This window comes from Haliaeetus albicilla, chromosome 16 (genome assembly GCF_947461875.1).
Source record: "Haliaeetus albicilla chromosome 16, bHalAlb1.1, whole genome shotgun sequence".
NCBI classification, from domain to species: domain Eukaryota; kingdom Metazoa; phylum Chordata; class Aves; order Accipitriformes; family Accipitridae; genus Haliaeetus; species Haliaeetus albicilla.
Window position 1 is genome coordinate 19,416,132 of NC_091498.1, and position 27,913 is coordinate 19,444,044.

Genomic DNA, 27,913 nt, shown 5'->3' on the forward strand with positions numbered 1-27,913 from the left:
TTAATTCTCCCATCATGGGAAAATTAGCCTTTTAAAAGTTATTAATCTGTACATTTAGGAAAGAGCTTACATCACTTTCTTATTTTACTGCTTGCTTAGGTTCTCCCAATTCCCTTTCAACAGGGTTCTGCTTTGATGTCTTGCTCTCCACCCAGATTGCCAGAAGGCTTTCACTTGCAAATGCAGGTGTTTTCAACTGTTAGATATAGTTGTGTTGTATTATTCATCATCTCAATCAAAAAATGTATTAGTAGGACACTTATTTTACATAGAGGACAAAATAGGAATAATTGGAAAGGTAGCACGCTGTACATAGAGGAAGATGGTACTCAGTGAGACATGTCTGGCAGTGGAAGAGCTATGTTTGCATCTATGCTGCTCCTTTCCATCTGTTTCATATATCCATTGTTGAACCTTTAAAGCACTGTTTTACTAACAGGCTACGTTGCCCATCAGGCTGGTAGCTGAAACCAATTAAGCATAGCTTTTGAGAAGTACAATTCTCTTTACAGATAGCACCTAGAAATCATCACTGCGTGTAAGGGTTATTTGTTACACGCTGGTATTTTTTCCTAGTTTTTGTTGTAGTCATACTTGGGGAAACTGGCACTTGCAAAAGCCAGGTGTTCCCTGAGCTGCTGAAAATTATTAGAAATGTCAGTGAACGGATCTGCACCTCAAGGTGCAATCTGGAGGCTTGTTACACAGCAAAATGAACACCTTGGTCATCCGCCTGGCAAGGATTTCTCTTTTAACTCTTGTCCTGTCATTCAGAATTTGCTCTGTGTGCCACATAGACAAAGCACAGTGACATCCATAGGAGACTGGTGAGTTGGGACCTTGCTCAGAGTTAGAGATGTGCAGTAACCGTGCTCTTAACGCTGCCAGCTGCAGAGGGCTGGTACTCACCTTTCTGCTCAGCTCACCTTCTTCAGAAATGGGGGCAGAGCATTGACCATGAGAAAGAACCAAAGCGGGAGAGTGAGGCAGTATAAAAGCAAGTGACCCAAGACGGTAAAGGGAAGAGGCAGAATCAGGATGGGGGAGGATGAGGAAGAGGTTGGGGGCATAAGTAAACTCTCCAAAAGCAGCTAAAATATCAGAGAATTGTTTTTCCTTTCTCCCCATGCAATTTTCCTGATCTTTCTTCTCCTCTGTGTCAGCTCTCCCAAGATTGACATTATGCTCTGTGCACCCCCATCTTCTGGGACACCCTGACAGTCTCCCATTTTGAACATCTAGTAAACCCATATGCTTTGTGTTTGTTAACAGAAACATGGTCTTGGGCTGTTTAAATGACAATAAAGCACTTCCATATTTCACATCACTCAAAGGTTCAGAGGGATCTTTTTTGATGTGTGTGCATTAGCTCATCTATCAGACTTTGCACTTTTGACTTTTTGAAAATAGATATTCTAATCATCAGTCTTGAGAGCTTTTGACTCTGAAGACATGAAACTCTTCTAGTTTTCATCTTTCCTTTCTTCTTTTCTACAGAAGCCTCAGTAAATGGGCATGCTTAAAAAGCATGCAGCTGAATACCAGGAGATGGGATCTCTCTCCTGCAGCCACCTCCTCATGCTAATAACACTCACGGGTGGTGGTGGTTGTTTTACAGTTCCAGATTGTGCCTGACTGGAACTGAGGTCTGTCAAGTCCAGTGCATGATGCTGGTCAAGAAAGCAGCAAATTATCTTATCCACATGGATGTGAGAGAATTCTTCCTTAAAGATAGATCTCATTTGACTTCTGGAAAATGTTTAAATTCTGGTTTCTGGCTTTAAAACAAAATAGCCTTTCAAAAGTTTATGACAGTGATAAATACGGTAACATTTCTGTTATCTGTTAAGCGTGTCATCTTCTTTTGACTCTTGCTGGCTTCCTGGCCCCAGTCATGTTTTTTGGTAGTGAACTCTACCATACAGTTATGTTGCATGAAAAAGTATCTCCTTCAATCTGTTTTTAATTTGCTAAATTATAATATTGTCTCCTTGGGTTTTTTTATGCTATAAAACCAGGAGAACAAAAGTTCTTTTTCTACTGTTCTGCTCTACCATTTCTAGACACTTACTTTTAAAAACCTTGTCTCTGTTTTCTTAGGTGAGTGTTTTTTTTCACTCTCTGCTCAGATGTGCACCTTTCCACAGCCTTAATCATTCATCCTTCCTTCTAACTCTGCAATACCCTGCAGTGGGATAACCTGTACCGTACCCCTTCCGCACGAGTTCACACCATCAAGCAGAAGACCAACGTTGCAATTTGGGAATGGCTTAGCAGGTCAGAGCTTCATGTCTTCACCTCTTAGGTGCCCCTCTCCATCTTAGCATTTCCTGGGTACAGCAGGTGCCACACTTAACTCTTTGATGGTTTATTCCACAATGCCTGTTCTGTGTGAAAAGGTGACCTCAGCTAACTCCTAACAGTCTTTTCTTTAAATCTCCCCTCCACACACAGTACAACTGTTGCCTACAACAAAACTTCTGAGGTATTAAGGGCTAGACTGCCGTTATTCAAAGCAAATAGATAGGGATTATATTTTTCATTAATCTCTTATCTTTCACTAATTTCTTCTTTCTTCAGATCATGTTTTTTCCATGAAGTCAGGAACTGTTTCTGTATGCATATAGCCTGACACAGACCAAGAGGAGGAGGGATTTACATGGTCCGTAGGGCTTCAACGCCGCTGTGGCTGCAGAGCTGGAGCTGAGGTGGTCTTGCTGGGATGAGTGCATGGTGGCCTGCGACACACTTGTGTAGCAAAAGCTGGGCTCCTGAGGGAGCCGCGACTGCGCTCTGCTCCCCGGCAGCCTTAGCCTTCTGCACGGCCTCCCCAGGAGAGCTGCTGGCGGTGGCGGCTGTGCCAGGGCCAACAGAGGTGGGCCGCAGCCACTGTGTCCCAGCGGGTCTGCATCACCGCGAGGCGCCAGTCTGGTGTCGGCGAACAGACAACATGATTTTTTCCCTTGAGGGCCGCGTTAAACTTTTGCTAACAGACCCCAGGCCGTGGCTCCTCAGCCATTTTGGGTCGAGTTGCTGAAATTTATAGGTTTTGCCGGTAGGGCTGGACTGAGAAGAGCCTAAGCTCAGGCTGAGCTCTCCTCGCACCTCTCCCCGCCTCAGTCGGCTGCGAGGGCTACCCGGCCGTTGCCCGCCTCGCGCCGCGGCCGTTGCCCGCCTCAGGGCTCGGCCGTTGCCCGCCGCGGGGGCCGCGCGCGACACGCCGAGCCGAGCCGAACCGAACCGAGCCGGGCCGAGCCCTGCCCGGCCGCGGCGGCCGCACATGCCCAGTGGCGGGGCGGGCGCCGGCCGTGAGTCAGTGGCGGCGCGGCTGACGGGGCAGGGGCGGGCCCGGCGCGGAGGGCGGCTCGGCTCGGCCCGCCTCGCCCGGGCGATGCCTCAGCGCGGCGGCAGCAGCGGCGGCAGCAGGGGGGCGGGCGGGTAGCGGCAGCGGGGACGCGGCGCTGCTGCCCTGCCTTTCCCTGCCCGCCGCCGGCCCTTCCTCCGCCCCCTCCCGCGCCCCCCCCCTCCCCCGCTCCGGTGCCCGACTCAGCCGGCCGCTCCGGGCAGGGAGGAAGGGCTGGGAGCCGCCTCCCGCTGCCCCCGGCCGCCCCCCTCCCCATGCAGCCCGGCCCGCCGCTGGAAGCCCTCCCCGGGGGGATGTTTCTGCGGCCGCTGCCGGGATAACCGGCGCGCCGTCCGCCCCCGCCCCGGACGGAGGATGCTGCCCGCGCCGTGGCGGGTTCCGACTCGGGCAGCAGCGGCCGCGTCCCCCTCCTCGGCTCCGGGCAGCGTCGCCGGGGAGAGATGACTTCAAGGCACCAGGCGGACTGGATCCCTTACAGGTAGGGCGGCGGGCAGAGCGGTGCGGGCGCGGCCGGGGGGACCGGGGCCGCCCCGGGGCTGGAGCCGCTGCCCCTCGGCGGGCTCGGGCGCTCGCCGCCGGAACCCGCGCCTCGGCGGCGGGGCCGGGGCGGCCGGACCCTGCCCGGGGCGCGGCGGGGAGGCGGCGGGTCCCGCCCGGGGGAGCGGGTCGCGGGCGGACCCCGTGCCCGCCGGCTGGCGAGCGCTCTCGGAGCGGGGCGGGGGGGGAGCCCGGTCCCGCCTCCCAACTTCGGGCCGGGCCCGCTCCGCGAAGTTCGGGGGCTGGTCTCTGGGGAGAGCTGTCAGGCCGGCGGAGAGCGGGAGAGCCGCGCTCGCTCCGCAGCGGGAGAGCTTTCGTGCCTGCCTCCGCCACAGGCCCCCCCCCCCACCGCCCCGGCCGGGCGGCAGCAGGCGGAGCGCTGCGCCGTCGGAGGCGGCCGTCGCCCCTCGGGCGCGGGGACCGCCGGCCCCGCCGGGCGCTGGCGGGCGCTCGCTGCCCCTTCCGCCGGGTGCCGCCGAGAGCGGGGCGGGGGGCCGGGCAGCGCGCGGGCGCGGCCGCCGCTTCCTCGCAGCGCGGAGCGGAGCGGCCGCGGCCGGTGGGGCCGCCATGGCGAGGAGCGGGATCGCCATGGCAGCGCCCGGCGGACGGCTGCCATTGGCTCCGCCGTTGCCATAAGCTACGGGAGCCGCCGCGCGGCGGCTGCTGCCCGGGAGCCCCCGTGCGTCAGCGGGCGGCGGGCGGCGGCGGGGGCTCCGCGCCGCGGGAGCCGGTGGCGGCCCGGGGACGTGGGGAGCCCCGCTCGCCCTGCGCAGGGGGCCGCCCTGCCATCCTGCGCCTTGCGGTGCCCTTCCCGTGCCTGCCCCGAGCGCCCGGTTTTGGAGCGGGAGCGCTTGCCGCTGGAATACGAGGAGAGTTTGTTTCTGACTTGCCGGTGCGAGGAGAGAGCGAGCCAGAGAAGGTTTAGCTCCGGGCGGGACGGGCTGTGCCGTGGGACAATAATCAAGCCATTTCCCAATCTGCTGTCCGGAGTGACGTTAACGTTATGGGTTTTTTTAGTTTTCATCAAAGTCTCTTCTTCAGACTGAGCTATTGCAGGAAGAAATCACCGGTGTTAAAAAGCACGTTTGTTTCATTTGTTTGGTGGTAAATAAAGTAGATACAGTAACATAAACTTTTTTTTGTTTTTAGAGAATCGTGAAATTAAAAATATTTACAGAAGGCATTTTAAAACAAAGACAGCTGTTTAAGCAGGTCAGTTGTAGTTTGCCCCATTCTAAATGACAATATTTGTAGCGACCGTATGCCACAATGAGTGCGATATAATAAACACAAATAAATCACTCCTTAATACAGAGAAAAAATATGAAATGATAGATGCACAAGTGGAAGTCTGCTGGTTTGATCTGTGCGCGTGATAGTTCTAATCAATAGAAGAATCAGAAAGAAAGAAATCTGATTACAATGAACCCGAGAATATCACCACTCTCTCTCCAGTAGCTCTTTCAGACCATGTGTTTTGAAAAGACATGAGGAATTGGCAATAAGGCTTCAAAAATGACTAGCGGATGCATTCTGATGCAATTTGAAGCCTTGTAATGAAGGCAAAAATACCAGAACAGCTGTTCATGGCTCTTCCCAGCAGCAGAGGAACTGTTTCTCCGTTCTCTCAGTGTACACAAGGCTCTGCGGAGGCCGATGCCAAAAGTTTGCTGAGGGGTTTTGTAGCAGTGGCCCTGAAGAAGGAAATAAAACGTCTCTTCTGTTTTCTGCTTGGTGCAGTTCAGTGAAGCAAAGGGAGACAAAGCAGTAGATCTCCAGAGGGACACAGATCTGATGGTACTCATGTCTTTTCTAATATAATAGTATTGTTGAATGTTAACCATATGTTTATGGCCAGAAACTGCTGAGGACTGCCCCAAACCAAAAGGCAAAAAGCCCACGCTTCTGCTCTGAAGTGTCTTTGTTTAGCCTTCTAACGTAGAGTTCTCTCAAGAAGTTGACTTATTTTTCAGTCTTCAGAGCTGATTTCTGAGTTAGAGGCATATCATTGGAAATCTCATTGAACTTGCTTGTTTAAAGCATCCTCCAGGATACCCTAAATGTACTTACCCAGGAAACAATAGTTTCTGCATGCATATGTGACTGAGATTACACGTGAAAACACTGTATTGGTAAATTAGGTCATTTTGTAGGAATGAAATACACAAGGAGAGGCCTGATGGGCACCCCTTAGGATAGTTCATCTTCTCTATGAGAGCAAAACGCCCCACGCTTATCTGCTGCGTTGCTTCAGATTCTTGCTTACTGTAGTGAGTTCAATGGTTGCTGACTCAAAGCTAGGAGGCCTGTTTCCCACCTTCTTTATGGCCTGGGTGGCATGTGACAGCCAGCAATGTCACTGCTGCTAGCATGGGGGACAGAGCACAGGCTGTTGGGCATGCTGCCGTCTGTAAAGACGTGTGTGACATAGCCTGAGCCTCGCTGATGTGCATACAGTGTGCTAGAAAATGCTGCAAGCCCTTCTTGGAGCTTGGCAAAGCTGTTTCAACTTTGGTGTGGACTTTAAGATGGTAGCATGACTCCTAAACCTACATTGTTCCTTCTAGCAATTGAACGTATATGTGGCTATATACCTGAATTGATTCAAGCAGAGAAGTGTTTTTATTCTTTAGTGAAATGTCATATTTTTCCTTACAAGTGAAATGAGCCAGAGGGAATCAGTTCTGCGTGTGTCATGCACAACTCATTAAGCAATCCACCTGCATGTCCAAAACTCACAAAACAAGATGCTGAGAACATTTTGGGTGAATTAACAAAAAATAGTAGGCAATTCTTTCAGTGTCAGTGCTACCTTTGTCATGCTGAGGTGGATAAAAGATTCATATTATTCGGGAGTTTGCGATTTCGGCATTTGGCCCTTAATGTCTTTTCTTCTCTTGTGTATTCTGCTTCCAAAACACTAATAGTGATAGGATGAGGGGATTTGGGTTCGCTAATGTTATGAAATACAATTGAGAAATTATTTTTTAAAAGTAAATATATTGTATTTCTTTTCATTAAACTGTTTCAGAGATAGAAATTCAAGCATATGATTAAGCACTTATATGAAGCTACACCCCAGGTACAGGAAGCTAGGAATTCTTTAAATTGAACCCATTTTTAACAGTGTTTCTGTCCTTTCTTATAAAGAATCAAAATAGTTTAGACTCGAGTAAAAAATCAGTTGCAGTTCATGTAGCTGCCCCCAGACCCAAAGGTGGTTCCTGATGGCAGTTAGGAGTAAGATGTAGCTTCCTGAGGAATTAGCACAGTAGTGTTTTCCTTTGGTGTACTTCAGCAGTTTCCAGTAGAAAATACAAAGCAGAACTATCTGGGAATCATTACAGATTCACAGGAGTTCAGGGGTTTTGTTCAAAAATATGTTTTGGTTTCATATCTTTTTCCTGAACTCATTTTTAAATTATAGAATTTCTGAAATTAACATTTTCATTTTTATTTTATGTTGGTGTGTCTTGAATAAGCAAACACATTCCTGGTACTACATAACTAGAGTTAAATGAAGCTGTTGCTCGCTAAGGTAAGAGTATCAATTAGCTCAGTCACAGTAAGGTCCCAGTCCCTGTTGTTGTTGTTGTTATTACTATTATTAGTTCTGATATATTTCAGTTGCTTCTTTAACAATAAATCTTAATACTATGACTTAAAAAGCAGCTTTTACAAAACCTAAGGTAAGAGTATCAATTAGCTCAGTCACAGTAAGGTCCCAGTCCCTGTTGTTGTTGTTGTTATTACTATTATTAGTTCTGATATATTTCAGTTGCTTCTTTAACAATAAATCTTAATACTATGACTTAAAAAGCAGCTTTTACAAAACCAATCTGACCTGTTTAATGAGAAATATATAAACATTATCAGCTGAAAAGCACAGTCCACATGGGAATAAATTTGCCGCAAGTCCCCAGAGTTCTCTGTAAAGCGTCTGTGCAATTCTATTGAGACTTGGTTTGTGCAGATAAACCTGCCGTAGCCCAAGGGGAACCCATGAACTGTGCCACGGGGGGTCTGGCATTTTGTGTGGAGGGCGCCGTCTAAATCAGATTACATAGCATGCATTTGCAGGGGCATAATATATCTTGATATGTAATGTAATAATATACATTATTTTACTTGTGACATTTTTTATTATGCTCAATTTTTTGTAGCTTTTATGAATTTGTTCTGAAGTTTTGGGGCTGTGCTTAGATATTGCAGCTATAAACAGTCACTAGTTATTTATTTAAACAGTCACTAGTTATTTATTTGCAAAGTGAAGGATTACAGTTGGATGAAAATTGTGGAGCACAGCTGTGGTGTAAATTTGTGATTCATGGCAATTAGAGCAGATAAGATTTCTGAAAGTGTGATGTGTAAACAAGTCCTGGAACAGGAATGGGCTTGAAGACCAGCGGCGTCCCACGCTCGTTTCTATGCGTTTACTTGGGGTGCTGGGAGATCATCTACCCTTAAGCCTCGACATTCTAAAGGCAGCAGTGCAGGTAGAGTGCTCACCCCGCTGCAAGGCGCAGTGTGTGACCGAGTGCATCACAATGCATGCGAGCTTGTTCTCAGCTGCCTGCTGTGGGGAATGGCATTGATAATTTACGAGAGCGCTGCTTTTTCGAAGGAAAAGGATACAAAGAGCGTGTGTCTCCTTTAAATTAGGCTGTCTTGTCTCAGGTTATTGCAATGTGTAAAATTAGCCTAGTCATGTCCTTTTAAAACGTTGAAGTTAGAGCTCTCCCTTAATGGGGGTCTGTGCTTTTATGTAGGGTGTTACTGCTGTAGTGCATAGAGGCTCCAGCTGAGATCAAAGTTCTGTTTTGCCCAGCATCAGTGTTGGGGAGCTGTAGAAGCGCATCGTCAGAGGCAATTGCTACCCTGAAGCTGATAGCTTAAATCAACCAGGCAGAGAAGAGAGGCAAGGAAAATGAAGTATCACTTCAGTTTTACCAGCAAGGGAAATAGAGACCCGTGGAAGTTGTGGGGAGTTGGCTTCAATGGAAATGGGACAAGGCTCAGGGGAGTTCGGCTGCAGAGCTGGGAGTGAAACCTAGTCGTCCTGTGCTTTGCAGTGTGCCAAAGGTGGTTTGAAGCAAGGGGCTGAAGGGGCGTTGCCACCTCTTGCAGGGTGCGCTTTGGGCCTTGTGGCAGATAGGCGGCTGCACCAGCTGTCCTAGAGTATTGTCACCCCCGACTACCTTTGCAGTATCAACATCCAGATCAAGACTAAAACTCATTTCATAACAGGCCAATGGGTTTCTGGTAGTGACAATCATCTACAAGCCATCTGTGCCAGATTTGGATTACAGCCAGAAAGGGGTTATGAAATATTACGTCTCCTCTTGCAGTCCCCCGAGTTGGACAGTTTTGACTCTTATTCCTGAGGTTTTTTTGGACTTTCCTTTAGGCGGCATCCATTTAGACATACAAGCAGCAGCTTTTCTGGAAGGTGGTGCTTTTTATTAGTAACTAGAAATTGCTGTTCTGGAGAGCTGGATTCTTTTCACATTTCCTCCTCATTCTTCTTCCCCTCACACTAATGACTGACTTTATTTTCCAATACATGCTTTTCTGTTCTTTCTCTTTGTGAACAGATTTCTTTTTGCCATTTGTCTCTACATCTTTCTCTCTTTGCCTCTTTTTTTTTTTGTTTTCTTCTCTTTCCCACTTTGAGATTATTCATGAAAATAGAATTCTGTCTTGCCAGCTATATGGTGCCTGCATAAGATACCCTTCTCTGTAAATGTTTGCTATTCAATTTGTATTTTATTGTTTGTAACTTTTGAATAAATCCATCCCAACTTCTCATTGTATTACTGAAGTAGTTAGTACTGTTTGCAATTGTTTAAAGCTGAAATTATTTATTTTGCAGTTTGTTGAGAATTAATTTCAGTATTTGCAGAAGATTATTCAAAGATTATTGCTTTAAGCATGGATGTTAAAGTCAGTGTTTATTTTATATCTGACTTACTGCTGAAGCATTTGTTACTATAGTATATGAAGGCCTGTAACTGGGATTAGGAGATGCCCTTCTTGGTGACAGTCTGTGTCATGCAGATGAGGGGTGGTGGGGAACAGAAGACCTGCTCCCTCACAGTCTGCAATCTCTTTTATCACAACGTAGTGGCAGGACGATACCAGCAAGTTCTGACGACTCTCAGCTGAGAGGTGTTCCTCTCTGGGCTCTGTTATCATTTCTATAATGCTAATAGTATGTAGTTTACAGCAAGACAGTCTTCAGTCTGAAAATGTTTCAGTTTGGAAGATAGATACAGAAGAAGGGCACAAAATAGAAGTGAAAAGATCAGTGTGATTGTTGGCATACTCCTTTTTGCTTTCATTTTTGTTGCAGACATGATCATCAGCTTCTTTTGACTATCCTGCTCTTAAGAAAATGGAAAGTAAGGGGATAGTGACTTAAATAGATAAAGAAATGTGCTCCCAGAGAAGGGTGTATAGAGCATGCAAAGGTAACTATGGGAGAAGGTAGAAAGATTGGAGTAATTATTTTGAAACAGGATGAGTACAGGTGGTAAAAGATGAAACCATTTTTTTTTGCTCATGTCACACCAGCTTGTTTTATCTAATACTTGATGGTAATGTAGCTTTTTTATTGTTCAGTAACTGTGGATGTATTGCGGGTCATCTACCGATTAATTTTAGTTTATGTCTACATTGTGTAGATTTGTCATGCTTAGGAAGGTCTTTAAATGTTCAGTTTGCTCTGTAATTAAATTATTTACTAGATGTATTTGTATTTTCTTCTTTTACATTAATAAGAAGCTAAGATATATCTTGCTTTCCTTTTCAGTGAGTACAGCAGGAGTAGCTTTCCTGCTTTTGGATTGCTAATAAGTTGAGAGATTACATAGTTATCTATTATTTATCCTTAAAGGGAAAAAGTGACCCAATTTAAAACACTTCATTTGGGGAAATGCAGGAGGGCCTTATACAGCAAAGGATAGTAACTGCTTCTGCCGGTACAAGAACTGTGCAGATGTTGGATGCTGATTCTGTGCAGTCAGACTACTATCCTTATACCTGGAGGTAGGGATGCTGTAGAGTCTAAGACTGCCCTCTGCCTTATGTGTAGTTGTGTGGTTGCTTGCAGGAAGCAGTCACAAAGAGGTGCCACAAGAGCCTTTTTATTGACTTAAAAGGGAATTGGATTGGTTCCACAGCCTTCTCTGAGCTCATGTTTTAGCTGAGCAAATAATGGGAAGCGGTCTATAATACATTAATATGAATGTGTGAGCGCACTTTGTTTGTGAGTGACATACTTATCTTGCTCTCTGACAACACAAGTGCCTGAGCCATTCTTTCATGAAGTTGAGTTTTAGCTTGAGTTCTCAGATGTTTACCAAAATTAAGTCTTGAATTGCAGATTTCAGTGGAAACCTCATGGTTCCTGTTGAGATGCATGTTAACACAAGTCTGTGAATATCATAATTTGTAATTAATATAACTCATTTGGCACAGGTAATGAAACCACAGCATGAAGTTTTTAATGGTAATTTTAATTGTAATCACAGTTCTAGCTACCTGCAGGTGAGAAATTACAAGATGAAGAAATTCCTTGATTAACTTCAAATGATGACTAAGTTGGAAATTGTATCTGCAAGTGAAATACAGATATGTCAGTATTTGATCCATGTTTAGGGAAGGGATCAAAACAGGTCTGTCTTTCAAATTTGGTATCAGTTTGAAAGCAAGATGAATAAAATTAAAGGCTAGGTATTTCCATTAATGGTACCTGTGCCACAGCAAGAAGCATAAGAGAAAATTGGTCTCTCTTTTTTCCAGTGGAGGTTGTTGCTAACCAATACTACTACAGCAGCATTTTCAGTTGTCTGCAGTAATAAAAAACAAAAAACATTGCATCATGTTGCAATTCTCACTTCTGAAAATTTGAGGAAATTATTGGATGTATTGTAGAAATTAAAGAATAGATAACTTGTCTGGACAATGACTTAGACTAACTGCTTAAGTCAGGTTGAATGGCAACTGAAAGAGTAAGATACTTACTGTACCTTGGAATGCATCCCACTATATTTGGCAGATATAAATCCCAAGGCTCAAGTCAGGAGTGTGAATTTCCATTAATCAATCTTCTGCGGACCTAGGGATTGCATGAACTCTTACATGCCTATCTAAAACTTTTAAGTTAGTTATACAGGTAAATAATGCATCTGTAGAGCAACATTAAATAACATTAAAGATGTCTCTACACACCAGAGCTCGATAACTGATTCTTCCAGGTTACTGAATTTTAAATCACTTCACTGGCTGTTGCTGCAGATTTAAGAAGTGAAGTACAAGGTTTTAGAGAAAGTTTTTGTGCTTGCCCTAGAATAACACTAGCTTTGTTTTATTGCCTGTCCTTAAGGCAGAGCTCAAGTGACTCTGCATATTGTGGGTTGTTAAATCTATGCAATGATGGAGACACAGAGAACCCTGTAGCTTTGCTTAGTGTCAAATTGGTTAAATTCTTTCCTTCTGTATTTGATCTCTGTGGTATGTCCATGCTGCATACTGCAGTGCAGTAGAGAGACACCTGGGTGAGCTGCATACGAGCTGACACAGAAAGCTGTACAACAACATCAAAAATGCAGAAGTGATTTACTCCTTTGAGGAGCAATGCAGTTCAGTCTGTGAGGAGCTGGGGACTACCGTAGTTAAATTGTTTCCAGTATATGTGTTAGCTTGTTTACAGCTAGCTGGGTATCTATCATAGCACAGTTCACAATGTGGATGGAACTTTTAATTTAAAATTCATTATCGGTCTAACTAAGAATGTTAATTTTTGGCTGTTAAGAGCACTAGCCACCTGTGCGCCACCTGATCTAGGGTCTGGCTTTTCAGAAAACTAGGATAATTATTCTTGGATATGCCAGATATATTAATTATGGAATACTGTATTAATACTCAGAGAAACTGGGCCATCATATCAGTGCAAAAAGATCATGACATTGCTTGAAGTTTGAGGCATCCTGGAAGATGCCTTCTAAACGTTAGCTATTTCAAATAATGATGTAGTGTAGTATTCTGGCAGTATTGATGCAGCTTGAAAAATTGTTAATTACTTCCTTGGGTCTTGAATATCACTCATAGATTTTTAAAGATTAAGAAAAACCAGCACTGGAGAAATTTAAATGAAATGAAAGGTTCTCCTTTCCTTCCTTCTCTCCTTCCCTCCCTCTCTGCTTCCTTCCCCCTCTCTGCTTCCTTCCCCCTCTCTGCTTCCTTCCCCCTCTCTGCTTCCTTCCCCCTCTCTGCTTCCTTCCCCCTCTCTGCTTCCTCCCCCCTCTCTTTCCTCCCTCCCCCCTCTCTTTCCTCCCTCCCCCCTCTCTTTCCTCCCTCCCCCCTCTCTTTCCTCCCTCCCCCCTCTCTTTCCTCCCTCCCCCCTCTCTTTCCTCCCTCCCCCCTCTCTTTCCTCCCTCCCCCCCTCTTTCCTCCCTCCCCCCTCTCTTTCCTCCCTCCCCCCTCTCTTTCCTCCCTCCCCCCTCTCTTTCCTCCCTCCCCCCCCTCTTTCCTCCCTCCCCCCCTCTTTCCTCCCTCCCCCCCTCTTTCCTCCCTCCCCCCTCTCTTTCCTCCCTCCCCCCTCTCTTTCCTCCCTCCCCCCTCTCTTTCCTCCCTCCCCCCTCTCTTTCCTCCCTCCCCCCTCTCTTTCCTCCCTCCCCCCTCTCTTTCCTCCCTCCCCCCTCTCTTTCCTCCCTCCCCCCTCTCTTTCCTCCCTCCCCCCTCTCTTTCCTCCCTCCCCCCTCTCTTTCCTCCCTCCCCCCTCTCTTTCCTCCCTCCCCCCTCTCTTTCCTCCCTCCCCCCTCTCTTTCCTCCCTCCCCCCTCTCTTTCCTCCCTCCCCCCTCTCTTTCCTCCCTCCCCCCTCTCTTTCCTCCCTCCCCCCTCTCTTTCCTCCCTCCCCCCTCTCTTTCCTCCCTCCCCCCTCTCTTTCCTCCCTCCCCCCTCTCTTTCCTCCCTCCCCCCTCTCTTTCCTCCCTCCCCCCTCTCTTTCCTCCCCCCCCCCCTTTCCTCCCTCCCCCCTCTCTTTCCTCCCTCCCCCCTCTCTTTCCTCCCTCCCCCCTCTCTTTCCTCCCTCCCCCCTCTCTTTCCTCCCTCCCCCCTCTCTTTCCTCCCTCCCCCCTCTCTTTCCTCCCTCCCCCCTCTCTTTCCTCCCTCCCCCCTCTCTTTCCTCCCTCCCCCCTCTCTTTCCTCCCTCCCCCCTCTCTTTCCTCCCTCCCCCCTCTCTTTCCTCCCTCCCCCCTCTCTTTCCTCCCTCCCCCCTCTCTTTCCTCCCTCCCCCCTCTCTTTCCTCCCTCCCCCCTCTCTTTCCTCCCTCCCCCCTCTCTTTCCTCCCTCCCCCCTCTCTTTCCTCCCTCCCCCCTCTCTTTCCTCCCTCCCCCCTCTCTTTCCTCCCTCCCCCCTCTCTTTCCTCCCTCCCCCCTCTCTTTCCTCCCTCCCCCCTCTCTTTCCTCCCTCCCCCCTCTCTTTCCTCCCTCCCCCCTCTCTTTCCTCCCTCCCCCCTCTCTTTCCTCCCTCCCCCCTCTCTTTCCTCCCTCCCCCCTCTCTTTCCTCCCTCCCCCCTCTCTTTCCTCCCTCCCCCCTCTCTTTCCTCCCTCCCCCTCTCTTTCCTCCCTCCCTTCCTTCCTCCCTCCCTTCCTCCCTCCCCCCTCTCTTTCCTCCCTTCCTCCCTCCCCCCTCTCTTTCCTCCCTTCCCCCCCCCTCTTTCCTTCCTCCCTTCCTCCCTCTCCCTTCCTCCCTCTCCCTCCCTCCCTCCCTTCCTTCCTCCCTTCCTTCCTCCCTCCCTTCCTTCCTCCCTTCCTTCCTTCCCCCTTTCCTTCCTCCCTCCCTTCCTTCCTTCCCCCTTTCCTTCCTCCCTCCCTTCCTTCCTTCCCCCTTCCCTTCCTCCCTCCCTTCCTTCCTTCCCCCTTTCCTTCCTCCCTCCCTTCCTTCCTTCCCCCTTTCCCCCCTCCCTCCCTCCCTCCCTTCCTTCCTTCCCTCTTTCCTCCCTCCCTTCCTTCCTTCCCTCTTTCCTCCCTCCCTTCCTTCCTTCCCTCTTTCCTCCCTCCCTTCCTTCCTTCCCTCTTTCCTCCCTCCCTTCCTTCCTTCCCTCTTTCCTCCCTCCCTTCCTTCCTTCCCTCTTTCCTCCCTCCCTTCCTTCCTTCCCTCTTTCCTCCCTCCCTTCCTTCCTTCCCTCTTTCCTCCCTCCCTTCCTTCCTTCCCTCTTTCCTCCCTCCCTTCCTTCCTTCCCTCTTTCCTCCCTCCCTTCCTTCCTTCCCTCTTTCCTCCCTCCCTTCCTTCCTTCCCTCTTTCCTTCCTGTTTTGATTCTCAGGCACCTTCAGTTACTTTTTTTTAATTTAATGCTATATGCTTGAGGCTTTGCAAGATAGAGGTTGTTCTAGGAAGGAAAAAAAGTTTCCAAATCCTGTGCACCCCGTGTCAGAATGATTTCCAGATTATTCTGTTGGAAGAAATGTGAAATTATGTTTGCATAGCCTGGAAATTGGAATATGCAAGTTCAAGCATTCAAGTCTATACCCCGTGTGTTTCATTCCTTAGGAAGGTATTTCTAACACCTCAGATGAGTGCCTGGACTTTCAGGTTATTTGTTGGTGTGGGCTGGGCCTGTATCCCCCACCGCCCAAAATTTTCTCCTGAATCTCTGGAGGTCATTGAGTTTACAAGATTTGGATTTGACAAATTGGCATTCTCTTACAAAGACTTCTGGCAAAAGAATCCAGTGAACTCTAGACTCAGAAGGAAAGATTTAGGGCTTAGAAAATTAATTTTACTTACAATAAATTATAATTTCTGAAAGCCATCATTTCATTGAAGTGGTACCAAATAACGTAAGACATAACAAAAATTGAAGGAGATAGTAAGGCAACTAGGAGCTCATTGGAAGTGACTATCCAGTTGCTGGACTTTCAGTTTATTGATTGTTGCATTCCATTAAAATATAAAGATTTTGAAACAAGATTTAAGAACACATGCAGAATAGCTGTATTTTAGCATTAGGCTGGTATAGGCCTTTGAAAGGATGGAATATAATACTACGCAGGGAGCCTTGAAGAGTCTATGGCTGGATTTTCAGGAGTGCTCAGGGTCACTCTGATTCCCTGTTCATGTTATTTCCTAATCGTGAGCGTTTTTGAAAATCTGAAATTTCTGTTGAAAATACTTAATGTGGTGGAGAGGGAAGGGAGGAGAATGACTATTGTGCTGTCTAGTCAAAATGACAAACAGTGTATAACACACTGCAGTTTTTGTGTGTTCCTTGGCAAGAACAACTCATTCTCATCTGAAAAAGCTTATTCTGAAGAAAAACTAAGATATATTAGAGGCATAGAAGTTTTCACTGCATTGCATGATGAATTGTAAATATGCCCAATTGACATTGCAAGGAGTCCTCAAAGTAACTCTCTGTGCATTGGGATGAAAATTCAGCCCAAAGGGTTTTAGTTTACAGCCAGCTCTGCAATATTGCATTTACTATGGACTTGGATTAACAATGCCAATCATAACTGCAGACTGATAAATAGTAAATAGAAAGATGGTGTTCTGTATGGTTTTGCTTTTCACTTTGCACTTCACGATGTCTATCTTGTTGCTAATTTTTCATCAAAATGGCTATGACATTGTTTCTGTTTTTTATTTTCACTCCATTAGAATAGGTCTATAACTAACAATGATTAAGTCACTATTAATAATTCCCTAAGTTATTTACTTTGTGAAAGGAAAGGCATTTGTTTTCTTTTTACATCACAAAATGCCTACCTCTGTATTCTAATGATACTCAATACTTAAGGAAGTTTACTCAGCTTGTTTCTGTGGTTCTTGCCCTTTTTGTGCGAGTCCTCTGTATCTGGAAATTTGATCTGTAGTGCTCTGTCCAGTGTGCTGTCAAATGGCTGATGTTGGTTTTGAGGAGCACAGTGTATGTGCTGCTGGGAGAGTGCCTGGACATAATATAGGTTGAGTTAAATTTGCCAGTAAGTCAATGGCAGTATTTCCTTATGATCTTCCAGCTCTTCTTAAATTAAATCTTTTAATAATCATAAAGCAGATAAATATTTGAGCAGGATTTCACATCTGTGCTCCCATCAGGGACTGTCATCAAAAGTCTTTCTAAAGTAGATTTCAGATTCAAGCAGAGGTCCTTCTGTCAGCACGTGGGAGCAGGGGAGAGCAGATGCGTTCCCTGGGGAGCAGCATGGTTTGCATGCAGACATAGCTTCAGCGATGTGGGCGAGCAGTCTCTGATCACTGCCGTGGTCACTGTTGTGAGGCTGGCAGTCCAGAGAAGCACGCTGCATGCTCCCAGTTTGCCGCACATAAAGGTAAGAGCGTGTGTGCACTGGTAGCAGTACAACGCTATCCCAGAATGATAAACACTTTTGAAGGGTCACATAGAGGAAGCTGTTGCTGCCTTATTCATTTCTAGCTTGCTTGTGCCAGCCGGCTTTCTTTCCATAATTCTTCAGCTGAACTCCTCCTCATCCTGTTCCAGTTTTGGCTAGGTCCTGAAAGAGAAAGGGTCCTGAAATGGAGCCCTCTGAATCTGACAGAATGAAGGTGAATGACATTCAGTGGATGGTCCTGCAGGCTGAAATGGCTCACCTTGTAATCCTGTATCCTACAATAAACAAACTCATAGGTTGTGTGTTGAAATATTAGAGCTGTGAAAAATGTGCAAACAACAGTGATCACATGCTACGTCAATTAGACATTTTGTGCAGTGGGCAATTAGCGTTCCATAAAGAAACCAGCAGATACACAGTCATATGTATTTATCTGAGAGGAGTAGAAAAACATCTGCTGGTGTATGAGCGTTGATTAGACCCAAAGGGGAATCTTATTTTCACTCTTTTTTTAATGGTCCAACAGCTAATATGATACTTTCTGCCTTACTCAAATGCATTTAGAAATAGCTTCACACGGTGCCAGAAGTGGTTTAATTGCATCTGATACAGTTAAAAGGGGTCTCCAGCTTTGTCAGAAACAGCTTCCTCTATCTGAGAGTATGCATGCTCACTTACTATTCCTACTGTTGTCTGCTTTTCCTGGCACGCACCCGGTGATTTATGGTGTGGCCGTGGCTCGAGAGCTCAGTGTGACAGGTCCGTCGGTGGTCTGGGTGCACCTTGGCGTGGTGCTGTAGTGCACTGCCCATCTCATGTCTCATCCTCACATGCTGTGCTTTGTGTGGAGCTCTGGGAGATGTTGCAAAAGCAGAGGCATATTACCCCTGTGTTACAGACTGGGACACTGCACATACAGCAGAAGTGTGGCTTTTCTGGGATAAAAAACTCAGTAGTGAGATCAGGGAGGGAGTTATATTTGCTTTATCTTCCACTTCCACCCTTCTTGCCTCTAATACAGATTATCTTTTTTATTTCTTTTGAATTTCTGTTTGTCTGTTTATAAAAAGTCCAAATTAAGATAATAAGAATTATGCATATGTAGACAAGAAAAAAATGAACTCAGTAAACTTTCTTCAGTGTGTTGGGGTTGGAAGGGATCTTCTGCATATACCTGTAAGAAGCGGTCCTAGGATCAATACAGCTTTTGAAGCCAGAATTCCTATAGCTGTCCTTCATAATGTTTCCCTATATGGCTTCTCATTACTCTAATAATATTATTGAGCTGAGCCCAACACCTTCCTCTCCACAGAGAGGCTATTTAAGGTCTTTGCCTCTTCCCAGCCACCACCGTCATCATGAAATCTGTTGGACTTAGATTTAACCCTCTTTAATTGTAGTTGAAATTAATCAACTGAAGAAAAAAAAAATAAAGACATTATGAATGCATAAATCTTTGTTCCTTAAGAAACCAGGCAAAACCCCCCTCATTATATGGATACTGAATTGTCAGTGAAGGAATTTGAAGTTCGAGTGCTCTGGTCAAATTTTATTACGGAACCGCTGTGAAAATGAGAATTCTTCCTGAAACTTCCAGATATACACTTGTTCACTGCTTTCTGTCTTGTACTCTTACACAAAATGCAGCATTAACACACGTTTCACGTGAGACAGAGAACTTAAATTCTTCTTGGACAAAGACCTAAATGTTTTGAATTTAAGTTTACTTGCATGGTGTGATTTACTTCCTGTTCTAGAAATCAGCAACCAGTCTGATAATCACATATTTTTATTCAGATTTTACCCACATCTTAACTGAAAATGTTTCATAGGAGGGAACTAGCAGGCTTAGAAATGTGTCCACTGACAAGGCTCAATGTGGTGCTTCAGTCCCCAAGTGGAGATTGCTTTTGCTATAATTGTTGCTGACAGGCATTCTAGCAGGTGAAGTGGAATAATTAAAATGGCAGCTTCAGCCACATATTAAATATGAAAAGGATGGTGAAAAGCCCTTTCCTGTAATGGTTTGCTAGTAACGTCACAGCACCTGAACAGCTCTTTGTTCAATAAAACCCCTTTACATCTTATTCTTCCAGCCTTTGCTTTACAATTTAAACACAAACTTAAGACAGCCTCCTGGCAAACAGATTTGTATGTTTTACTGTGCTTTTTGTATCCACAAAAAGTGCTGATAAACTTTTCTGTACTGTTTGTAAACACAGTCTTTCTTTAGCAGTTAATCTGATCAGGTTCAGCTGTGATCTGTTTAGTTACACAGAACTAAAGATGGTTTATCTCTAGACTTTTTAAATGCCACACTGCAGCAAATTAGTTTATGCTTGTTTTCTTTGTTGAAAAATGGACAGCACAAAATTCTAGACCTGTAATATCTTGAATTACCTCAGGACCTGTTTCTGTCATGCTTAATGCTACAAAGAGCATGGCTCTCATCAGTGGTATCTCTCTAAACCTGTGCCGGTTTTGAAATTAGAAATGGATGTGGGTTTGTACAGACTTCTTTTTTTTTATTTTGTTATTAAAACATTTGGGATGGGAAACAATTTGCCCTTTTTCTGAACATGTGGAAAGTGACATTTACAAAAATCTAGATTCTGGTTATTCTTTCTATCTTGAAGCTGTTTTTTTCAAGTTGTAAACAAATAGGAAGCAGTACTTCTCACAATATAATTGAGTATTGAAGATTTGTTTAAGCTCTACAGGTTGAATCCGCAGGTTGAAATTCAGTATAGGACTATCATTCATCTTTCCTTTAAAGAACAAAGGGAATAAAAAAAACCTCAAACCCAGTGATACCCAATCTTCTGTACGTCTGAATTATGTTTTAAAAAGGAGAGTTTGTCTATTCTATGCAGTAAGTAGAGTCAGTAGATTTTTCTTATGTTATTTCTGGCCAATAAACTTATCTCTGTCTTTCTGTGGGTTCATAATATGCCTGAATCTTAGAGGAGAGAGAAGAAAAAGACAAGGGAAACAATTTTTGTCTTAATTGGTAAATGAACCGCAGTGTTCTCAGTATCTGTATTTAGTATGAAAACAGCCATTAGCATTGCAGATTTTGCTATCCATTTTGTTTCTAGGAACTGACAAACGTACAATTTGCAATCCTGTGTAATTATAATCTGATTCTAGAGAACTGTAATTTCTACCAATATCTAGAAATACATCATTTGAGCGCAAATTTTCAGTACACTCTGTGCAGGGCTTAATGGCACAACCTTAATGAGAATTACACTGCTTATTAATTCTTTGGATATCATGCTGGTATTGTATCCTATATCTATTTTGGGAGGTCAGATTATACTGAAAATCTGTAGTAGTACATGACTGGCAAAGAATGCTTGTGGTTTTCTATGATAGCTCTTCTTCGATTTATAAAACATGGTACCCTATTTGCTTAGCAATTTTCACATGGTGAAAGAGAAAAGTAATGCTTAACTCACGTAAGAACAGTTTAAAAAATAGTAGATTGGATAAATGCTGAAATCTTTTTTTGATCTAATGCCTTTGGATATTTTGTTACAGTTATGGATGACAGCTGCTTGTCGATTTAAGAAAAAAAAATACCTAAAGTCAACACACCTTTTTAAATCTAATTATCTTATGCATGCTTTATGTTAAAGAAGAGGTTACTCTTTTTGCATGTAAAATGTTTGTGCAAATCCTAGGAGTTTTCAAAACAATCAGAAAAAGCATCTTATTCTTTTCATCTTTTTTCTCCTTGGTTACTGTTTGATGGAACTGGTGAATATTTGACAAGCAGTTTCAAAAAAGATAAAAATTACTGATTTGTTATCAGTCTTTTCTTTTGGTGTTCACCATTTCACATGCTATAAGCTTTTATTTTGCAAATACGTAGCTATTTGAGTGGGCTCAGATGGCAATATTTATGTCCAGCAATAGCAAGTTTTATCAGTCTGTTCAGGATCAGAACCCTAAAAATTAGGTGGTGTGCATATATCAGACCCTATTTTCAGTCTTCAAATATAGTGAAAATGGTGTTCTGGAGTCTGAAGTGTCTTGCATGGGGGACCGATGGAGGCTCTCAAACAGTACCACACAGGCTGTTCATGTGAAGATGTTTTCAAGCCTAGAACAGTAATTTGGCAAAGATAGTTGCAGTTAGAAATATGAATTAGTTGGGTCATGATAATTAGCCCTTAGTTTTCCAGTAATTTGATAACTGTGTCAACTATAAGCTGTATACTGCAGAGGAGATTTTCAGCTAGAAATCCAAAGCTTTTTAGGGACACCAGTTTCCAGTACTCTGAAACCGCGAGTCTGCGTGCTGACTCCTCTGCCACAGCCTTTCCCACAATTCTCATTTCTTGCTGGCAGCACACATTCTTGCATGTCTCATACGTGTTACAGAGCAAAATTTTATGTCTTGAAAGGAAGGATTGCTGTATCAATTAACAGCCCAATGCTGAAAGAATCCAACATTTGAGTCGTACCAGTTAATGATGATAGTTTCTCATACTGTATTTAAAAGAAAAAGTAGTAGTTTTCCAGATTTTCTCTTCCAGTTTTTTTAATATATACATTTATCTATGTATATATAGTTAAATATGAGGAAATAATGTCTTGTCCAGTTATCTGTTGAGAGGTCAAGCTGGGCAGAGCAGATAATGTATTACTTTTTTCAAGTCATCACACTTCTTAGTAATTAAATTTTTTTTTGTATTTTTATGTATCACTACAGCAAGGCATTTCACATAGCTCTTTGTAGCTCCACACAATATATTATACAGTATTGAGAGAACAATCCAGAATAATTATTAGACTAAATGATAACTTCATTGGAGGCAGTTTGAGAGAACCAGATGAAGACAACTTGATAATCTTAATCCGTTAGAGGTCTCATTGCCAGGGTATTTGAGGTTTCTTATTTGCTGAAATATTAATGGCGTATGCGATATCTGGAACAGCACTGGGGAAAATCCTGAGGTGTAACCCCCTCTCTGTATTTTATATGGTCTGCCTTCTGTAGTTTCCCATAATTTTCAATTCGCGATGTACCCGTGCTCTCTGGTACTGCCCTTGTGAACTCAGTGTTTTTCAACTGTGCTGCATTTGCCATGAGATTCTGATTGAAGATTTGATTAAAGATGTCCCGGCTTAACATATTAGCTTGATAGTTGATTTGAACCTAAAACTTTACAAACCAGGTGGATTCGTGTGTGCTCACAATTCCTATCAGGATAGATAATTCTAGCTGCTGGAATCTTTCTTAGATCAAGGAAGACTGCTACAACCCTAGAAACTAAAGCGTTGTGTGAGGAAGTATCAGAAGTGGAGTCAAAAGATCCCAGGGTAGATTTCCATTAACTGTTGGAGTTTCCTGAGTGGACAGGTATTGTTTTGGATTGTAGTTTTGTGACAGAATTTTGATGATAGAAGTAGGAGACTTAAATAGCTGAAATCTTCCTGTTTTGTGGCACAAGAAGAATCCAGGCTTGTTTGTACTTCCTAATATAATTTCCTCCAGTACGCTTACTTAGGTAAAAGGTACCTCATGATTGTCACATGTAACAAAAATGGTCACAGAGTAGTCAAGAAGACGTATAGTTGGTACTCTGATGATTCATATAATGAAGATGGAAATAAAAGTATTGCAATAACAAATCTTTGATCTGGTTTAAATTTGACTAATTTATTTGAAATACTTAAAGCTGATATGCTAAACTAGGTATATAAATTCAAATTCGTGAGCACAGCTAATATTTATGAAAATCAAAGATGATTAAAATTTATGCAATGTACATATCTTAGTATGCAACAAAAAGAGGTATGTTGCATAAAAATGTTGAGACTGTTACTTGATGTGACATTTCCAAGTACTTGTAAATGTAGTGAATGCATTTTACTATTGAAATGAATATTTTTTCTCAATTTGAAACACAAATATGCATGCCAGCATATTTGGGGTTAAATAAAGTACAGTCAGAATACAGAAATATAGGTTTAATGGGACAAGTTAGATTTTTTCCTAAAATGTGTCAAAAAGTAGTATTTGTTCCTTTTTCTAATATGTCCTATGACATGAGATTCTATACTGTATTATTCCTTGTTATGCTTTTCCCTCCTCCTGTTTATTTTCTCTCTGCAATATTTTTACTAGAGAAAGTTGAAAACTGACACAGCCTGAAATCTGCATGTGGTAGTTCAGCTTCCTTGGCTGGGAATTAAACACAGATGTGGAGAAAATCACTTAATGTAACAAAAAGAAAAAAAGCTGATATGCCTTATAATAATGCATACTTTTCTCCTCCACCCATAGAGAACAATTTATAGCAGAGATAATTTTACCACCTGTGTGCTAGAGCCATTGCACTTTGCCTGACAGTAGCGTGACTTCTGTTGCCTCCTTTCCAACGCTACCTTCTTCCAACACAGCTCCTGGACTTAGTAGTATCTTTGAAAGGGAGTTACTTGCCACGGAGAAAGGGGAAAGGTATATCATAGAATGATAGAATAGTTTGGGTTGGAAGGGGCCTTTAAAGGTCAGCTAGTCCAACCCCCCTGCAGTGAGCAGGGACATCTTCAATTCGATCAGGTTGCTCAGAGCCTCATCCAACCTGACCTGGAATGTTTCCAGGGATGGGGCATCTACAGCCTCTCTCAGCAACCTGTTCCAGTGTTTCACCATCCTCATCATAAAACATTTCTTCCTTATATCTAGTCTGAATCTACCCTCTTTCAGTTTAAAACCATTACCCCCTGTCCTATCGCTACAGGCCCTACTGAAAAGTCTGTCCCCATCTTTCTTAGAAGCCCCCTTTAAGTATTGAAAGGTCACAATAAGGTCTCCCCGGAGCCTTCTCTTCTCCAGACTTGTCACAACCCAGACTGGACAGACCAGGGAGTCGTGTTTAATTCGAAATTCCCTCCGGCTAAATTAAGGTGAAATGACACCAAACAATGAGTTAAAGATTTTATTTATGACAGAAGCAAACTGAACTGGGGAGGCGTGGTAGTAGGTGGCAGGGTTTCTCACAACAGGAATTGGCATAAGACTACTTCTGTAAACCGTGTAACCATATACATCAATTCAGGGAATAAGGAGATCCCTCCCGTTGAGTCACGAGGTTCAGAGCAGACCCCCTTGCTTTCCAGATTCCTCCTCAGAGAAGGGTCTAGGGGCGGCTGGATCCACTCGTAGTCTCAGACTTGGTCAATGGTTTATATCTTGAAACGGATGAGGTGTAGGGATTGTGGAAAAGGAAAGAGAGAAGAAGGCAGAGAGAGAAAAAGGAAGAGAGAAAGATTTCACCGGTCCTGGGTCCAGCGTTGGTTCAGTCAGCCGAGGGGTCCAGTCCTGGTGGGCATGTGCAACCGGGGCTTCAGTTTGTGCCCTTTCATCATCCTTGCCCCTCCTTCGGGTGGGCACCCGAACTCCTCAGGTCAATGAGCAGTTTGTGGTCGTTTGCGGAGTAACTTCTCCTTCCCTGCGGACACGGCCATTGTTTGATCTTTGTATTAGAACAGGGAGCTGCGGACCCTCTAGCATGCCCTCCCCCTCCTGTTGCTGATGTCTGAGCTGATGGGCTTTTCACCTTGGTTCCTTGCTGTGCAGGGTTTGTCTTTAAGCAGAACTTGCCCCACCACAGTGTTTGAGACATTAACTCTTTCAGTCTCACAAGGCTGAACAACCCCAACTCTCTCAGCCTGTCCTCATAGGTGTTCCAGCCCTCTGATCATTTTTGTGGCCCTCCTCTGGACCTGTTCCAACAGGTCCACGTCTTTCCTGTGCTGAGGGCTCCAGAGCTGGATGCAGTACTGCAGGTGGGATCTCACTAGAGCGGAGTAGAGGAGGAGAATCACCTTCCTCAACCTGCTGGCCATGCTTCTTTTGATGCAGCCCAGGATACAGTTGGCTTTCTGGGCTGATGGCTAAAGTTGTGGAACATGATTTCTTAATAATCTTAAACACCCTGAAATCTAATGAGCGACAGAGACTTTGTTGGCTTTACTGTAGTTTCAACTGTTTCCTATAATGATATGTAATAATATAATATTAATATAATTATAATGTAATAATATCAACTGGTTATTTGCATACTAGTGTGTGCTGGGAAGGGAAGAGTTTTAATCAGAATTTGCTGATTTATTGCCTTAAAATGCTTCATGGAGAAAGCCTGATACCGGAAAAGTTTTATTGGGCAAAATTCCTTTGGGAATTTCTTTGGTTGCTTGCCCACCTACCCCCTCAGTAGCCTCCATGATACATGACCCATCTCTTCTGCTACTGACTCAGTATACTGTAGCTTCTGGGGTCTTCTATGTCACTTATTTTGGCAGTCAGACAGGTGGACAAACGTAGGATTAGAGATCCCAGGGCTGCCAGGGGCTCAATTCTGTAGATGTTTTATCTATTCTATAGAAAATTTGAATGCTTTTGGATTTCTTTCTGATTTGGCGCAGATGTGAATTTCAGGATGTCAGATTTCAAAATCTGGATCTGATCAATGTAATCAAATGACTTTTCTCTAACCAGCCCTGCCATTGGCAGGAGCCTGCTGTGGTGGTCCGCCATAGCCTTGTGGGGTAGACCCCCTCCAGTTCTCCAAGGAGCAGAAGTCTTAAGTGGAGTCCAAGAATGTAGGATGGGCTCACAGGTCTCATTGGTATCTGCTGCGCTGGGAAGCCTTCATATATGAATGTCAGTCCTTAAGGGCTTTCCTACATATTGGATCAGGTACCGTAAAGGAATCATTCACTGTGCAACACCATCCAGATGGTTTGCCTTCACTGTAAACTCCCAGAAGAATGACTGGCTTTTAGGTAATTAGAGGGACTAGCTTTCACAGGATAGTCATTAATAACTCTCGTTGTGAGTAAAGCTCCCATGTTGGTTATCTGCCACTGCTTCTCAGTAGCCGTTTGCTTCACAGTGGCAGAAAACTCTCTGACCACGTTGTAGTTTTCCTGCCGTTTCCTAGGTCTTGAGAGTGGATTCCACTTACCCACCTTTGACTGCACACAGAAGCAAAGGAAAGAGATTGGCTTAGTTCTGAAATGGAGAATAATGCTCTTCAGGTTGTTTACTCACAAGATCGTCTTTTCAGAGGGAACTGATAAATTAGAAAAGATGAAATTTGTAAGTTCTTTTGAAATTATCTTTGAATACTGAAGACATTAGCATGTTTTAGAAAGGAGTGAATACCTCTGTTTCATTCAAAAAGGGAAAAAAGTCACCATCCCAACCTTATTATTACTATCCTTTTCTAAGATTGTATTAATACCTGGAAGACTCCATCAGAAAAAGTGTCTCTTTTGTGTAGGCAGTGTATATGCACATTGTGAAAACAATTCTCTGTCTCCAGTTTATCATTAAAAATCCCAACCTGAAAGGGTTTATATACATGCATCTTTTTATGCTGTGTGAAATTAGTGGGTACATTTTCATAAGACTGAATTAACATTGTTTGGGATCAGGGCCCAAGTATGTGGATCAGACTGTATGGAGTACCTCATCTGCATAGAGTGCTGTTAGAAATAATGACTTAGTTTTCATTATTGGGTACAAAATCTAGGCCAAATGGTGTTTGTTACTTTTGCTAGCCATCAACATCTTACCAGTCTTGAAATCCATATCGTGTACTCAGGCACTAGTATCTGACGAACTCATTTTTCCACTGAAAATGTTGTCCAGGATTGTCAGAATTTGTTACTTGTATAGAAGGTAACTACAGAGAATGAATGCAAACCAAAATGAAAAATCTGCTTTCTTCAGTTCCAGCAAAAGAGTACTAGATTGGATTATAAAGATAGTATGTGTGTGTGGGGGGAAAGTGACAAAATATTTTGTTTCAGGGTTAGTATTTATCATGAAATGATATGTCTTTCCTTAGAAACTGTATCCCATAGAAGCTGTAAAACCACCTGTAAAAAGGAAAAAGGAGCTTGGCTGTTTCACTTCGCTAACATCTCCTATCAGAGTTGTAATTCTTACTGGATTTTTCTTCAGTTTTGATTATTAAAGCAGCTAAAGGAGACTAGGTAGTCTCTTTTGCCTTCATTTTTTCAATAAATTGATAGCTTAATTTTACTATTCCTTTAAAAATCCAATAAATACAACTGTATCTTTTTCCTATCCTGTCCTAAACACATAGGTAGGCAGTGGCATCTGTTAGTAAGTTGTGGCATTAGTGAATTACCTCAGATACCATCTCTTTCAGCAGCAGTATATTTGATCTACATATTTGTGCCTGTCTTCACACACCCACTGCAGGGAGAAGCCTCACTGAACACCTGCAGCATTGACCCTATCATTGGGATCAGTGTTTTGTTTGTTAAACACTTCATGATGATACTATTATTTTAAAGGCCGTTAGTTACTGTACCTGTAATGCTTCATTCTTGCATCACAAAGGTGTTTCCAAGAGCAGTTAAGACTTGTTTGTTAATCTCATTTTACAGGTGTCTTGGAAGGTTATGCTGTTTGATATAAAATAGGTCCAGTATGCTGCCAACTGGACAAAACCATGTTTCATAGAACAGGTGTAAGAGAGGTAGGAAAAGGAGCCAGCAATCATTTTACACAGGTTTTCTCTTTATCGCAGTGGTTCACAGTCTTTTCCATATTAGAATCACAGAGGTCTGTTCTAGGTGACATCTTTTACCAGTGCAGCAGT

The 27,913-nt window shown here is 43.9% G+C and overlaps 1 protein-coding gene across 8 annotated transcripts in view; it reads left to right on the forward strand.

Annotated features, from left to right (window-relative positions):
- Positions 1–27,913, forward strand: part of TUB (TUB bipartite transcription factor) — a 181,097-nt gene that overhangs the window by 81,854 nt on the left and 71,330 nt on the right. Inside the window, exon 1 of one of the 8 annotated variants that reach the window (XM_069803785.1) lies at positions 3,368–3,842. The exons of the other annotated variants lie outside the window; for them this stretch is intronic. Coding sequence (XP_069659886.1) covers positions 3,805–3,842 — 38 coding nt within the window. The 5' untranslated portion in view covers positions 3,368–3,804. Of the gene's footprint in view, positions 1–3,367; positions 3,843–27,913 lie in introns of those variants that run through there. 8 annotated transcript variants of the gene reach the window in all.